Source organism: Zootoca vivipara, chromosome 7, assembly GCF_965207765.1.
Source record: "Zootoca vivipara chromosome 7, rZooViv2.hap1.1, whole genome shotgun sequence".
In the NCBI taxonomy this organism is placed as follows: Eukaryota; Metazoa; Chordata; class Lepidosauria; order Squamata; family Lacertidae; genus Zootoca; species Zootoca vivipara.
Genome location: NC_142590.1, coordinates 92,537,859 through 92,552,083, shown reverse-complemented (window position 1 = coordinate 92,552,083; position 14,225 = coordinate 92,537,859). Strand labels below are relative to the sequence as shown.

General features: G+C 47.2%; 1 protein-coding gene across 2 annotated transcripts in view; it reads right to left on the bottom strand.

Annotated features, from left to right (window-relative positions):
- TTLL9 (tubulin tyrosine ligase like 9) overlaps nt 1-9,684 on the bottom strand; it is a 32,908-nt gene extending 23,224 nt beyond the window's left edge. Inside the window, exons 1-4 of one of the 2 annotated variants that reach the window (XM_035124031.3) lie at nt 9,574-9,684; nt 6,260-6,306; nt 2,805-2,897; nt 1,303-1,414 (exon numbers count right to left, since the gene is read on the bottom strand). In XM_035124031.3, coding sequence (XP_034979922.1) covers nt 1,303-1,414; nt 2,805-2,897; nt 6,260-6,306; nt 9,574-9,588 — 267 coding nt within the window. In that variant the 5' untranslated portion in view covers nt 9,589-9,684. The remainder of the gene's footprint in view (nt 1-1,302; nt 1,415-2,804; nt 2,898-6,259; nt 6,307-9,573) is intronic. The other variant, XM_035124032.3, reaches the window with a different exon arrangement.
- Between the last annotated feature and the right edge of the window lie 4,541 nt (nt 9,685-14,225).

Here is a 14,225-nt window from a genome sequence, read left to right as displayed (position 1 = left end):
GAGATGCATGTGGCGCTGTGGTCTAAACCACCAAGCCTCTGGTGCTTGCCGATCGTGAGGTCAGCAGTTCGAATCACACGAGGGGGTGAGCTCCCGTTGCTTTGCGTGCTTCCCACTGGGGCAACTGGTTGGTCACCAAGAGACAAAGTGGAATGATGGCCTGATCCAGCAGGCTCTTCTTATGAAGATGCACAGTTCAAGGCTGTTTGCATAAGATGTATAATTGACACAGTAGACACTGCCCCCATCTCTACAACCGTGAAGGCCAGACTCACAGCAGAGGGCCTTCTCGGTAGTGGCGCCCGCCCTGTAGAACGCCCTCCCATCAGATGTCAAGGAAATAAACAACTATCTGACTTTTAGAAGACATCTGAAGGCAGCCCTGTCTGGGGATGTTTTTAAATGTTTGGTGGTTTATTGTGCTTTTAATTCTGTTGAGAGCCACCCAGAGCGGCTGGGAAAACCCAGCCAGATGGGCGGGGTATAAATTGATGATGATGATGATGATGACTCTTGTTTTTAAGACACTCTTATTCTCAGAACGATGGGTGGGTTTTGATGAAGAGGTTGTGAGCTGAGCCCCAAACCTGGTGATTCCATGTGGGATTATGTTATCCAAGTTGCTTTCAATTCAAACCAGGGCTGGGTGATATATCGATACGTCAACCCAAACCGGTCTGAAGTCCGTATTGTGATATTGGTTTCATCATTTTTGACCTGGCGATATATTGTGAATTGTGGTCCGTGTGTGCTATGCAAACAAAATCACAATGTGGGGGAAACCGTGAAGCCAGCCAATACCTTTGCACAGGTCCATCCTTATTTCGTGATGTATACCGCGATGTTTAAAGGTAAAGGTAAAGGGACCCCTGACCATTAGGTCCAGTCGTGACCGACTCTGGGGTTGCGCGCTCATCTCGCATTATTGGCCGAGGGAGCCGGCGTATAGCTTCCAGGTCATGTGGCCAGCATGACAAAGCCGCTTCTGGCAAACCAGAGCAGCACATGGAAATGCCATTTACCTTCCTTCCTATTTATCTACTTGCATTTTGATGTGCTTTTGAACTGCTAGGTTGGCAGGAGCTGGGACCAAGCAACGGGAGCTCACCCTGTCACAGGGATTCAAACCGCCGACCTTCTGATCAGCAAGCCCTAGGCTCAGTGGTTTAGCCCACAGCGCCACCTGGGTCCCTGGTGATGTTTAGCTGGTGATATATTGCGATGTTGAAAACCGGGTATCGCCCAGCCCTACTCTGTGCTAGTGTGACCCGGCTGGCAACCAAGGCACCAAATTCCTCTCACCTCGTAGTGATTGCGGAAGTGGCTGATGCGCACGTGCTCATCCATGTAAGTGTGGTCAAAGTTCTCCTGGAGCCAGCGGACGTCGCACCAGTAGAAGTCCCACTCCCCTTCGCTGTCGGGAAAAGGTCAAACAACATCCAGTTGGGCACAAAAAACCCAGCACATCAAGGTCCCTTTCGCTCCTTCGCTGCACCGCTTTTATGGATCTGTTAATTGGCTGGCTTAAAATGCCATAAACATCCTGGACCTTTAATTTAAGCGCATATGTTGCTCCCAGGACTGCTTTCATCCAAGCATATCCATTTTCCAGAACTATGAATAAAGAGGCATTTTATGTCAGTGTGTTTATTGCAAACTGTCACAGGAGAGCCTATCAGCCACCCTTGGAACAAAATCATTTCAGTCAAAGGTGCAACCGGAGCCATTTTAATATATGTTAAATAAAGATTTGACACGGTTTCCTTGACTGCCAAATGAGGCCGCGGCTATCAGGTAACATGTTGCGTTTCTGATATTCCACACTGTTTCATCTCCCAGGAATTACAATGGAAACAAAGGAATCCCAGAAAACGTCTCATCTTCCTGCCCAGAAAAAGCACATCCAAGGAGCTCTGTTAGAGCCACTCTCCTCATTTTTAACTGGCAGCAACAGCATATTATTGAATGGCGCTCTGAAGATTGTTCTTAGGGGACATCTCACTGACAGTAACAATTTTAGCAAAAGCTTTGCCAATTCTCATCTCATTTTATAAGAACTATAACTTTGAAGAACTGATGTCTGAGCTTGCTTTCCCCCCCTCTTCCCTCTCATCTGCTTTTCCTCATGTGTCATGTATTTTTAGATTGTATGCCTGCGGGCAGGGAACTATCTTAACTATGGATGTTAAGCTGCTAGGGGAGCCTTTTCCACTGAAGAGCGGGGTATAAATATTTCAAATAAATAACAAGAAAATGTCAATGCAATATGCAGCGTAGGATTCACATGGAGAGCAGCACTAGAAATCAACGGGAGGGCTTCAAAGTGGTCTGACCCCAGAGCTGACTTTTATCACCTCAGAGACCAACAGGAAATGGTCCCCTGCAGAAACAGAGCACCCACCCTCAACAGGGCGGCAAAGGAAGATCAGCTGTCAGCTTCCTGCGCTACATTCTATGGCCGCGCTTCACAAGACGAAGCGGCGGCCATAGAAAACCTCGCCGTCTTGCAAATGCCTCGCGCAATGCAAAACTCTTTCATCTTGCGAGTTTTTCGTTGCGCGAGGCATTCGTCTTGCGAGGTACCACTGTATGTATTTCTTAAGTTCTTGCCAGAAGAGCAGGGGGAAGGCGTGTTCAGCAAAGCAAAAGGCAGAAACCACTGTTGAGATAAGAGGTTTGGGGAGTGGGATTCTTGCACCAGGAAATAAATTCTGCGGTTGTTTGCCGTGGCTTGGATTACGAGAGAAGAAGACACCCCCCCACACACACATACACACCCTTAAGAAGAAAAATGCAAGCCTTACTCTTTCACTTCAACCCATCCTGGTCGCTGCCGAAGGACGTCTATAATGGTGTTTGTAAGGGCACACTTGAACCGGATGGAAGCTCGGGGTTCTCTGTATATAAGCAAGACACATGGATCCCGTTAGATGGAGGGTAGCAGGGCATTGCATTGCAAATAAGTCATCTGCTAATCTCTCTCTCTCTCTCTAACCTAGCAAATGACACAACAAATGCAATTAAGATGCGTTTAAAGGGCGATGGGGGCTCTGGCAGGGAGGAAGATGTAAAATGCCCACTCTCCAGACCTTAGAGCAGCCTTCTCCAGCCTGAAGCTCTGCGGATTTTTTGGACTACAGTTTTGTTTCGTAAGTTGCTTAGTGGTTCCATGACTATTAAGCAGTATATAAATGCCATGAAATAAAAAAATTAAATAAAATACACTACTAGCCTGTAGCAATAGCAACTTACCTGTCACAGCCTTCCGCCAAAGAATGATCGGACCCCTACAAAAGCCTGCTACGTATTGTTTATGTACCACTTCTTATTTCTTTTTATTTATTTTAATTTTTATTCACAATTTTCAATAGTTTTACAATCATTCTAACATATCAAAGCTCAACTTTCTTCCTCCTCTTTCTGCGGTCCCTTAAATTTATTTTTTACATTTCCTGCATATTCTAAATTAACCTAACTTATTGTTGTATCTTTAGTTTTAGATCTTATGATTTATGTGGAAATTGTTTCCATTAGGTTGCGTAATTTTTGATGTGTATTATTTATTGTTTATGACTTCTGTTATGTTTGCAATTATGTAAATCTTGTCATGTTGTAAGCCTCCTTGAGCATAGTTTCAACTTTGGAAGGCAGCATACAAATAAAATGATGGTGATGATATTCCACAAGTTTTGCATCCATTCTTCTTTTGCTGGTTCTTCCCATTTCTCAGACGCCATCCTGAACTTACTCGGCCACACCTTTGGGGTTTGTTTGCAAGGCACATGAGACCCAAATGGAAAGAGGAAAGGTGAGTTTTCCACTCCATGTGGCAGAAAATGGGCTTGTGTGATATGCACTAGGCTCAGGAGCCAAAGCAGGGACACAGCCAAGAGACTGGGCATTCCTGGAGGTGGGGCAGTGAATTGAAAGCCCCCACCCTGACCCCCGCTTTTAAGTCACCTCTCTGTCTTGAATGCAGATTAGAACATTTGATGAACGCCACAGCCATGGGAACAGGAAAGCTCTTTGGATCATAGAATCATACAATCATAGAATCATAGAGTTGGAAGAGACCACAAGGGCCATCCAGTCCAACCGCCTGCCGAGCAGGAAACACCATCAAAGCATTCTTGACATATGCCTGTCAAGCCTCTGCTTAAAGACCTCCAAAGAAGGAGACTCCACCACACTCCTTGGTAGCAAATTCCACTGCCCAACAGCTCTTACTGTCAGGAACTTCTTCCTAATGTTTAGGTAGAATCTTCTTTCTTGTAGCTTGAATCCATTGCTCCGTGTCCACTTCTCTGGAGCAGCAGAAAACAATCTTTCTCCCTCCTCTATATGACATCCTTTTATATCCAGGCAATATCTGCTAATTATAAGGCATCTCCTTCCATTTGCTTAACCATCCTTTCATTTTGAACATGACAAACGATCCTTGGCAGGAGGGACTTTCACAATTGTTATCAAAATAATGCGAAACAACTGAGCCTCATCATATGGGGAATGTTTGGCTCAAAGTATACGCCGCCTACCTGAAACGCATTTCAATGCAGATCCCAGCTGCCTGGGTTTGAGGCAGTGAATGGCAAGTAGGCAGCGATAATCGAGAGGCAGCAATGGCCCGACTTGGCTTAAGGCAGATTCCTATGCCCAGTTTTTCATTATCTGCCGGCCTTCTATTGACATGTCCTTCGTTTTACTGCTAGACCTGTCGGAACATTGTGAAAACTGTCTCCAGTTTTCCCCCTCTCGCTTTTAGGAAACACAACTTGCCAGGGTAGGTTTGCGTACGCAGCGGCAACTGGTGCACCTTGGGTCTGGAAGAGGCGGAAGGCAGGGAGGCCAACAGTAGGTGGCGCCAGAGCCAACGAGAGGAGGAGCTAACTAATTCTGGTTTCCTTCCCATCCTCCTCCCTGTTGACTTCTACAAAGACAAAAAAACAGAAACTAAAGAGGAGGATGCTGACAGCTCCCTGGAATTAGCTGTAAGTAAGAAGAAAAGGGACGCGGGTGGTGCTGTGCGAAGCAGGTTCCTATGTCTTAAGGGAAGGGTCGCAGCGCAGAGGTACGGTAGAACACCAGGTGGCTTTGCATGCAGAAGGTGCCAGCTTAGAACCCTGGCAGTATGTCCAGGTAGGACCCAGGTGGCGCTGTGGGTTAAACCACTGAGCCTAGGGCTTGCCGATCAGATGGTCAGCGGTTCGAATCCCTGCAACGGGGTGAGCTCCCGTTGCTCGACCCCAGCTCCTGCCAACCTAGCAGTTTGAAAGCACGTCAAAGTGCAATTAGATAAATAGGTACCGCTACAGCAGGAAGGTAAATGGCGTTTCCGTGTGCTGCTCTGGTTCGCTCTGGCCACATGACCCGGAAGCTGTACGCCGGCTCCCTCGGCCAATAATACGAGATGAGGGCCGCAACCCCAGAGTCGGTCACGACTGGACCTAATGGTCAGGGGTCCCTTTACCTTTACCTTTAAGAAGAAAGCAGGCAGGTAGGGGCTGACTGAGAGCAGGCCGAGGTTGGTGGGGCAGGACCCCCTTCGCCCTAGTGAACCAGCCTCCACTGTGTGTGCAGGAAGATGGAATCATAGAATAGTAGAGTTGAAGGGACCCCCAAGGGTCATCCAGTCCAACTCCCTGCAATGCAGGAATCCTTCCCACAGCCGTCCCTGAGTGGGCTCAAACCACCAACCTTCTGGTTAACATAGAGATCTCCACAGGCACGATAGGCAAGTCATAATTTTGTGGGATTATAACTTTAGTGGAGTTTGTTGCATGCGAGTTTGCGGTTTACCCCTGAGAAATACCTGACATTGTGGAGAAATGCCTAAAAATCACCCCACCATGCGTTTCGGCTTTTCAAAGCGATGGGGAAATCTACACTTTTCTTGCATCAAAAGTATTACACCGGTTTCTGTTTGGAATACAACTCTGCCCATTTCAGCAGAGAGTCCATGAAAATACAGTGGTACCTCAGGTTACAGATGCTTCAGGTTACAGACGCTTCAGGTTACAGACTCCACCAACCTCAGGTTAAGAACTTTGCTTCAGGATGAGAACAGGGGGGCGGCAGCAGCAGTGGGAGGCCCCATTAGCTAAAGTGGTTCCACAGATTAAGAACAGTTTCAGGTTAAGAATGGACCTCCAGAATGAATTAAGTTCTTAATCCGAGGTACCACTGTATTCACGCAGAAAGAGGAAATTAATTTTAAATGATTTGATCAGCTGTGGGAGAGGGGGGACAACCAAGCACTCACCGTTCTTTCAGTTTTTGGTAACCGTAAGGCCCTTTGTAGTTTACGTTCTGCAACAAGATAAAAAGAAAAGCAAATGCAAATGGAATGTTAAATATATCCTTTTAAAAAAACCACCACTCCTCTGTTATGATGAGGTACCATCAAATGTAATGTAAGACATCAGAGATATATTTTTTCTTCAGTTCTATGTGGAACTGGCGACTAAAAATGAGATGCTAGCTCCTAAAAACATGATAGCATGATGACCCAGAAATTTGAAATATTCTATTTGGCCCTGTCTCTTATATCACTCAGTCTATAAAAGAAAGTATACTAGTGATACAATATTTTACACTTTCTCTCTCCTTCCTAAAGGAGCCAGGGGTCTAGCAAGCCCAGCTGCAAATTATTGCAAAACTCACGGCTTGTTTTTGCTTTTCTCTCTCTCTATCCCTTGTGAAGATAAAATGGTGCTGGGGTGGGGAGGGGACATGGAGTGAAGGGATAAATTGTTTTATAGTAAATTGTAAATTATGACATACATATTGCCATGTGCATTTGGGTGGCCTCAAAAAAGCAGTCAATAACTTTAATCGGTTAATTTACCGATTAGCTAGAAGTCAGTTAATTGGCTGAAAATATCCGTAATATGTTGCCAGCGTGGTTTGGTCTATCTATGCCAATAAAATGGCGCCTTTATGATACCTCCAGAATCAGAGGCACCACGCCTTCTTTGAGTACCAGTCACTGGGGCACAAAAGTGGGCTGGGCTCTAGCTTGTGGGATTCCCATAAGGCATCGGGTTGGCCACTGTGGGGGTATGGGATACTAGATGAGACATGCCAAGGAGAAATAAGAAAAAGGGGAAAGTCCCACCACCTCTACATTCTGCCCTTGGCACACACGTAATTTTACCAGGCCCTTAAGAACTGGGATATTCCACTCCAGCAGAGCTGAACAAGACACCGTCATTTTAATAGTGGGAACCTCAAGCATTGTGTATCATGAACATCAACAGGAGTCTTCTTGCAGGACCACTTTTGCACAATAAGCACCCAATGCTTGCCCCCAGCACCAGCATGGGCTGCTAATGGTCTGAGCAGTCAATGTCTCGTCTGGGAAGAAGGAACAGGGCACTGCTCCTAGTGACTGCAAGGCCTCTGGATCACAAGGTAGCAATCCAGCTCCAGGTATGCCTTGAAAGATTCCATCAACGGTGTCTCCAATAATGTTTGCACATCACTTGGGAAGACAGGTGAACTAACGCCAGTGTACTGGAAGAAGCAAAGATCACCAGTGTCGAAGCAACGGTTCTTCAACATAACTTCATTGAACTGGTCGTGTTGTGCGGATGCCTGATGATCGTCTTCCAAAGCAACTACTCTATGCTGAACTTCAAAATGGAAAGCGTAAAGCTGGGTGGTCAACAAAAGAGGTTTGAAGACTGTCTCAAGGCAAATCTTTAAAAATGTAGTATAAACACCAACAACTGGGAAAGACTGGCCTGCGGGCGCTCCAATTGGAGAACAGTCTTTACCAAAGGTGTCATGGGCTTTGAAGACACTCAAACTCAGGACAAAAGGAAGGAACGTGCTAAGAGGAAGGCATGTTTGGCAAACCCTCACTTTGATCAACTCCTGTCTGAAAAACCTATGTCCCCACTGTGGAAGGACATGTGGATCTAGAATTGGCCACCACAGTCGCTTATGGACACACTGTTAAGACCGTGTTCATGGAAGACAATCTTATTTGGCTATGAGCGATCGCCAAAGAAGAAGAAAATGCCTGGAGTTGTCGGGCACCTGACTGCCTTAACTGGCATGTGGGGCAGGGTGTCGCATCACATCAAGGCAACTGAGCGCATCTCTAAGATCACATTCTGAACACGTATTTGTCTTCCTGTTTGTCATGCACAGCCCATACTTCTCTTCCCTCCTGGTAGTGTTTTCGTCGTGCCGATGATACCACATTCTCTGAGCACTGAAGCTGCGATACTCTGTGGTTGGGGAACATATGATACATCTTTCTCCGCCAGATCACGCATTCACTGCAGTTGCGGCTGCTGAATGAGACGTGATTGTCACAGATACCCACTCAGTGTTTGTTTGCTCATATGGGCAGAATTTTGAAATATTGTACTGAATAATTCTGAGGCTGACAAAAAAGATGCAATGAGACGTATGACATTCACAGACGCCCCAGCTGTCCTTGTTTACCAGCGACAGTTCTTGGTCAAATCACTGCTCCTGTTTTTTTTTAAGGGTGGGTGGGATGCCATGGTAAAAGTGTCTTTGCACAAGTTGCTAAGAGCTGCTGCCATGTTTCAGGGTTAAGCTCCCTCCCCAGGGTTTCCGGTGGAGAAATCACAGAGTGCGATAAATCTTGGCTCTAGCGAAGGTAAATGGCTGCATGCGAACAATTAAGGGCCAAACCAGACACAGAAAGTCTTTGCTGTGCATTGCCACAAGTTTTGAAATATTAACAGAAGTCATGGGGATCGTATGGATCATAGAATGGTAGAGTTGGAAGGCACTCAGAGGGACCCCCAGAGCCTCAAAGCCTCAACTTTCCCCACTAAACCATTTTCCGGATGCAAACTACCCTCCCCCCTCAGATATGCTGTCTGGCTTGTGGGGGAGAAACTTGCAGGAATATTTTGGGGCAAACAGCAGGTTGGGGGTGGTAGTGTAATCTGAGCTGAGAAAAGAGCATAGGAGAACCGTGGTTCCTCGCCCCCCCGCCCCCCCACCCTCTGCTCTGCGTGGCTGCCATTAATATTTTAAGGAAAACTGCAGGAGGTCCTGACCGCCAGCTTCCCATGGCTTGTCTGATTTGATGCTCGGAAGGCGCCACGCAGCATGCAGCCTGCTGTTTTGGACACGTCACTACAGCTGCTAAGGCATATTCCCAACCCCTGAGAACACATTATTATGGGATATTGTAGGACACTCCTGCTTTTCCCAGGAGGGCTTTCTCTTGTAGCTGTTAGAGAAGTGGACTAAAGGGTATTTGCACTAAAAGAATCGTGCAGCAGGAGAGCCTACAGCGAAGTGTTGGGCTCCACAATATCCTCTTACATGTGACAACTGGGGTGTCAGAATCATGTCCCGATTTACACCTGTGCAAATCTGGAGGGCACATACCTAACTGCGAAAAGTTACTTCCTTGGTTGGAAATGTCACAAGACCATATGGCGGTCCCTCATCCATCTGGCTTGATCGCTAGTGTCCCCCTCCCCCACTCATCTACTCCCCTCCCCCACCCTAATGCCCCCTCCCACCCAGTGTCCCCCTCCCCCACCTAGTGTCCCCCTCCCCTTGCACCTCCCCGCCCACCTTGTTCTTGGCCATGGCGCTCCTCTTTCTGCTCCGGAGGGGGATCAGCCCAGAGCCGCCTCCGCCGCCATCCGGCGCGTCCCGTTTCCACGACAACAGGGGCGGGGGCGAGGCTGGTGGGCGGGGCCTGAGAGGAGGGGGAGGCGCGGAGTCCTTGCTTTGTGGGTGGGGGCGGGGGGGGACTAATCGCAGGCAGGGCTGAGCCCCGGAACGTGCCTTAAAACTGGGCAGAGCTCGGCACCTGGTGGAGAGCGCAGGGGGGGGGCGAGAGGGTCTCTGAGCATGCCTGGAGTGCTTTTCGCCTCGGCGCTGCGGCCACCCCGGCCGCCTACGCGGCATACCTGGGGGAGATCAGAGAGGCGACGGGATGGAGGCAGGATTGAGTCCCGAGCAAGGCATCTGTTTCTCCTCCTCCTCATTGTTTTTGGGTTATTGCTATTGTTTTGCATATTGCTGAGCTGGAAATAAATTCCCTATGCGGTTTGCCGAAACACAAGGTGTTTGCATTGAAACAGTGTCTAAAAGCCAACGCTGAAAACAAGGTGCCTTAGTCGCCATTTCTCAGATGAACCCGACTGACTGGGTCATCGTAGGGACAAAATAGGACGTACTCTCCGAGATAATATATGCAATGAATAAATGCCAAGCAAGTTGGGCACCTTTAGGCTCCTAGAAGTCTACACGAACTCACCTGAGAGGAAGCTCTGCTTCCATGGTAGGGCTGCTTCTGAGTAAACAGGCGGAGCGTCAGGTTGCACTCTTAGAATCCCAGAGTTGGAAGGGACCATGACGATCATCTAGTCCAACCCCCTGCAAGGCAGGAATCTTTTGCCCAACATGGGGCTCAATCCTAGGAGGACCCTGAGACTAGGAGTCTCCTGCTGGCTGAGCTATGAGGAAAAGTTAAAGGTAAAGGTAAAGGGACCCCTGACCATTAGGTCCAGTCGTGACCGACTCTGGGGTTGCGCGCTCATCTCGCATTATTGGCCGAGGGAGCCGGCGTTTGTCCAAAGACAGCTTCCAGGTCATGTGGCCAGCATGACAAAGCTGCTTCTGGCGAACCAGAGCAGCACATGGAAATGCCGTTTTCCTTCCCGCTGTAGCGGTTCCTATTTATCTACTTGCATTTTGATGTGCTTTCGAACTGCTAGGTTGGCAGGAGCTGGGACCGAGCAACGGGAGCTCACCCCGTCACAGGGATTCGAACCGCCGACCTTCTGATCAGCAAGCCCTAGGCTCAGTGGTTTAACCACAGCGCCACCTGGGTCCCATGAGGAAAAGTTAAGGAGCGCTTAATTTGGATGCTTGTGCGCCAAGTATCTGAAAACCCACAAATAGTAATAGCACTTCTTTGAGCGCTGACAACCACAACCTTGGCAACTCCTTAAAATAGCCCTGTAAGGTAGGCCAGTATTGTCAGCTGCATATGAGATGGCAGTTCATGACTGATGTAATAATAATAGTTACAGGTAGGTAGCCGTGTTGGTCTGAGTCGAAACAAAATAAAAAAAATTCCTTCAGTAGCACCTTAAAGACCAACTAAGTTTTTATTTTGGTAAAAATAAAAACCAAAATAAAAACTTAGTTGGTCTTTAAGATGCTACTGAAGGAATTTTTTTATTTTGTAATAATAATAGTAATAATAACAATAATTTTATTTATACCCCGCCCAGATGGGCGGCTTCGAACACAGATAATAATAAAAAATAAAAACTTCACACATTAATAGTAACAATCTAATCCAATATGAAAAGTCACAATAATTTTAAAATAAACGATTTATATCAAATAAAGCAATATTCAACAATCCATTAGAATCCAATAAAGGTAAAGGTAAAGGGACCCCTGACCATTAGGTCCAGTTGTGACCGACTCTGGGGTTGTGCGCTCATCTCAACAGTAAAATTAAACACCAGCATATAACCAAACACTTATCATTACAATAAAGAATTGTTAATCTATAATCAATAAAAATAACAACAAATCACAATGCATAAAATACCACAAAACATACAAAACCATGTAAAAGGATCAGATTGAGAAACAAGGACACGCAACTTATAAAATTATTATTTTTTAAAAAAGTTTTGACTCAGCAAGGCCTTCCAAGTGAACCACTGGGGTTTTTAGCCTTTGCATGCCTACAAAACCAAGGATGATCAAGCAAACGTAGAAACCAAAAGATGGGTTCTGGAGAGAGGCACTTAGGAATGGCAAATGGCAGAGTTATCCAACAATCCAACTGGAAAAGCAGGAAAGGACAAGGCTTGGCTGGGCCAGGCAGCCAGACAAAGGAAAGAACCGGTCTCCAGGACCGCTGACAGTGAAGGTGGTGAGGACAGTGAAGAAGTTCCTTGCATGGCTCCTTGGTGAGGCAATTGCCAAGGGAGGCACCCAGGTAAACACCCGGTCAGCAAGATCCAGATTTCTTGGTTAGGGCACAGGAGAAGCCACACCCTGTCATCTTCAGACAGATACGCAAACTTTCAGCTTGTCCACAAACCAGAGCAGATTGTGGATTTGCACTGACTTGCCTCCCCATTAATGCAGAGGTGTCCACACTGCGTCCTCCCAGCCCCAGTTGTGTCCAGGGCCTTTTTTCATGGTTTCCCCATCCTTGGATAATCCAAAATAATCAGTATTTTTAAAGAGCATGCATTTAAAGGGGTAGGGGGCAGGTAGGGAAGTTCAGAATGACATTCGGAAGAGATCTACATTTTGCTCCAGTGTGGACAAGCCCTTTTGTGGTGTTTTTATTTTATTTTAAATATTGTGTTGTTTTATGGATTTGCCTGTTGTGAACTGCCCTGTGGCTCGTGCAAGGGGTAGTATGTACATTATCTAAATAAATAAGTAAATGAAGAGTGAGACGGAAGCATAGCCAGCAGAGAATTGGCTCCTCTTTAACCAGGCCTTTGGCTGATTAACATCTTTATAGAATCATGGAATCTTGGAGTTGGAAGCCACCCTGAGGGTCATCTAGTCCAACCCCATGTGATGCAGGAATCTCAGCAAAAACATCAATGGCGGATAGCCATCTGACCTCTGTTTAAAAACCTCCAAAGAACATATAAATTACGGGCCTTCGCCGATGATTTAATGATTACGACTGAAAACCCGAAAGAAAGCATAATCAAGATATTAGAAATTATAAATGAATTCGGAAAGGTGGCGGGATTTAAATTAAATAGTGCAAAAACCAAAATGCTGGCCAAAAATTTATCCGTGGAAGAAAAATTAGAAATTGAAAGAACAACCCAATTAATTTTTTTCCCAAAAATCAAGTATCTAGGAATTTGGCTAACCCCAAAAAATATAAATTTATATCAGGATAATTACATAAAAACATGGGAAGAAATTAAAAGGAATTTGGTGTGTTGGAGTAAATTAAAACTATCATTTTTAGGGAGAATTTCTGGTTTTGGCCACTGTGAGAATAGGTAAAGGGGCCCCTGACCATCAGGTCCAGTCGTGTCCGACTCTGGGGTTGCGCGCTCATCTCGCTCTATAGGCCGAGGGAGCCCGCGTTTGTCCGCAGACAGCTTCCGGGTCATGACAAAGCTGCTTCTGGCAAACCAGCATGGCGAACCAGAGCAGTGCACGGAAACGCTGTTTACCTTCTCGCCGGAGCGGTCCCTATTTATCTACTTGCACTTTGAAGTGCTTTCAAACTGCTAGGTGGGCAGAAGCTGGGACCGAGCAACGGAAGCTCACCCCGTTGCAGGGATTCAAACCGCCGACCTTCTGATCAGCAAGCCCTAGGCTCAGTGGTTTAACCCACAGCGCCACCCGGGTCCCTAGTCTGTGAGAATAGAATCATACAATTGTAGAGTTGGAAGGGACCCGGAGGGTCATCCAGGCAGGAATATGCAGGTGGCCCGCATAGGAATTGACCCCTGGACCTAGGAATTGACCCCTGGACCTTGGCATTATCAGCACCACGCTCTAACCACCTGAGCTAACTTTTGGGCGGCAGGCTCTTCTGATGTGCTTACATACTAAAGGTAAAGGGGTAAAGGGACCCCTGACCATTAGGTCCAGTCGTGACCGACTCTGGGGTTGCGCGCTCATCTCGCATTATTGGCCGAGGGAGCCGGCGTATAGCTTCCAGGTCATGTGGCCAGCATGACAAAGCCGCTTCTGGCAAACCAGAGCAGCACATGGAAACGCCGTTTACCTTTCCGCTGTAGCGGTTCCTATTCATCTACTTGCATTTTGACGTGCTTTCGAACTGCTAGGTTGGCAGGAGCTGGGACCAAGCAACGGGAGCTCACCCCGTCACAGGGATTCGAACCGCCGACCTTCTGATCAGCAAGCCCTAGGCTCTGTGGTTTAACCACAGCGCCACCTGGGCTTACATACTAGCTCCCATCAATAAGATTCGTGAGGATGCAGCTTTAAAGGCAGAGCGATCCCATTTTACTCCGCTGCTCCTCCTCAACCAATAGGAAGCACCGGCGGTCGCTCCGGAGAGGTCTCTCTCTCTCCCCTCCCAACTAAGGTGGCCTCGTGCTTTGCCGATTCTATTTTCGTAAAGCGACATCCAAGGATGTAACTCGATCTGCGGCAGGCAGGCGGCCCTTCGCTCGTACATTCCACGCCGGGAACATTGCATTCTGCCGGCCTCCCACTCTCTCCTGCTGGAGTGAATC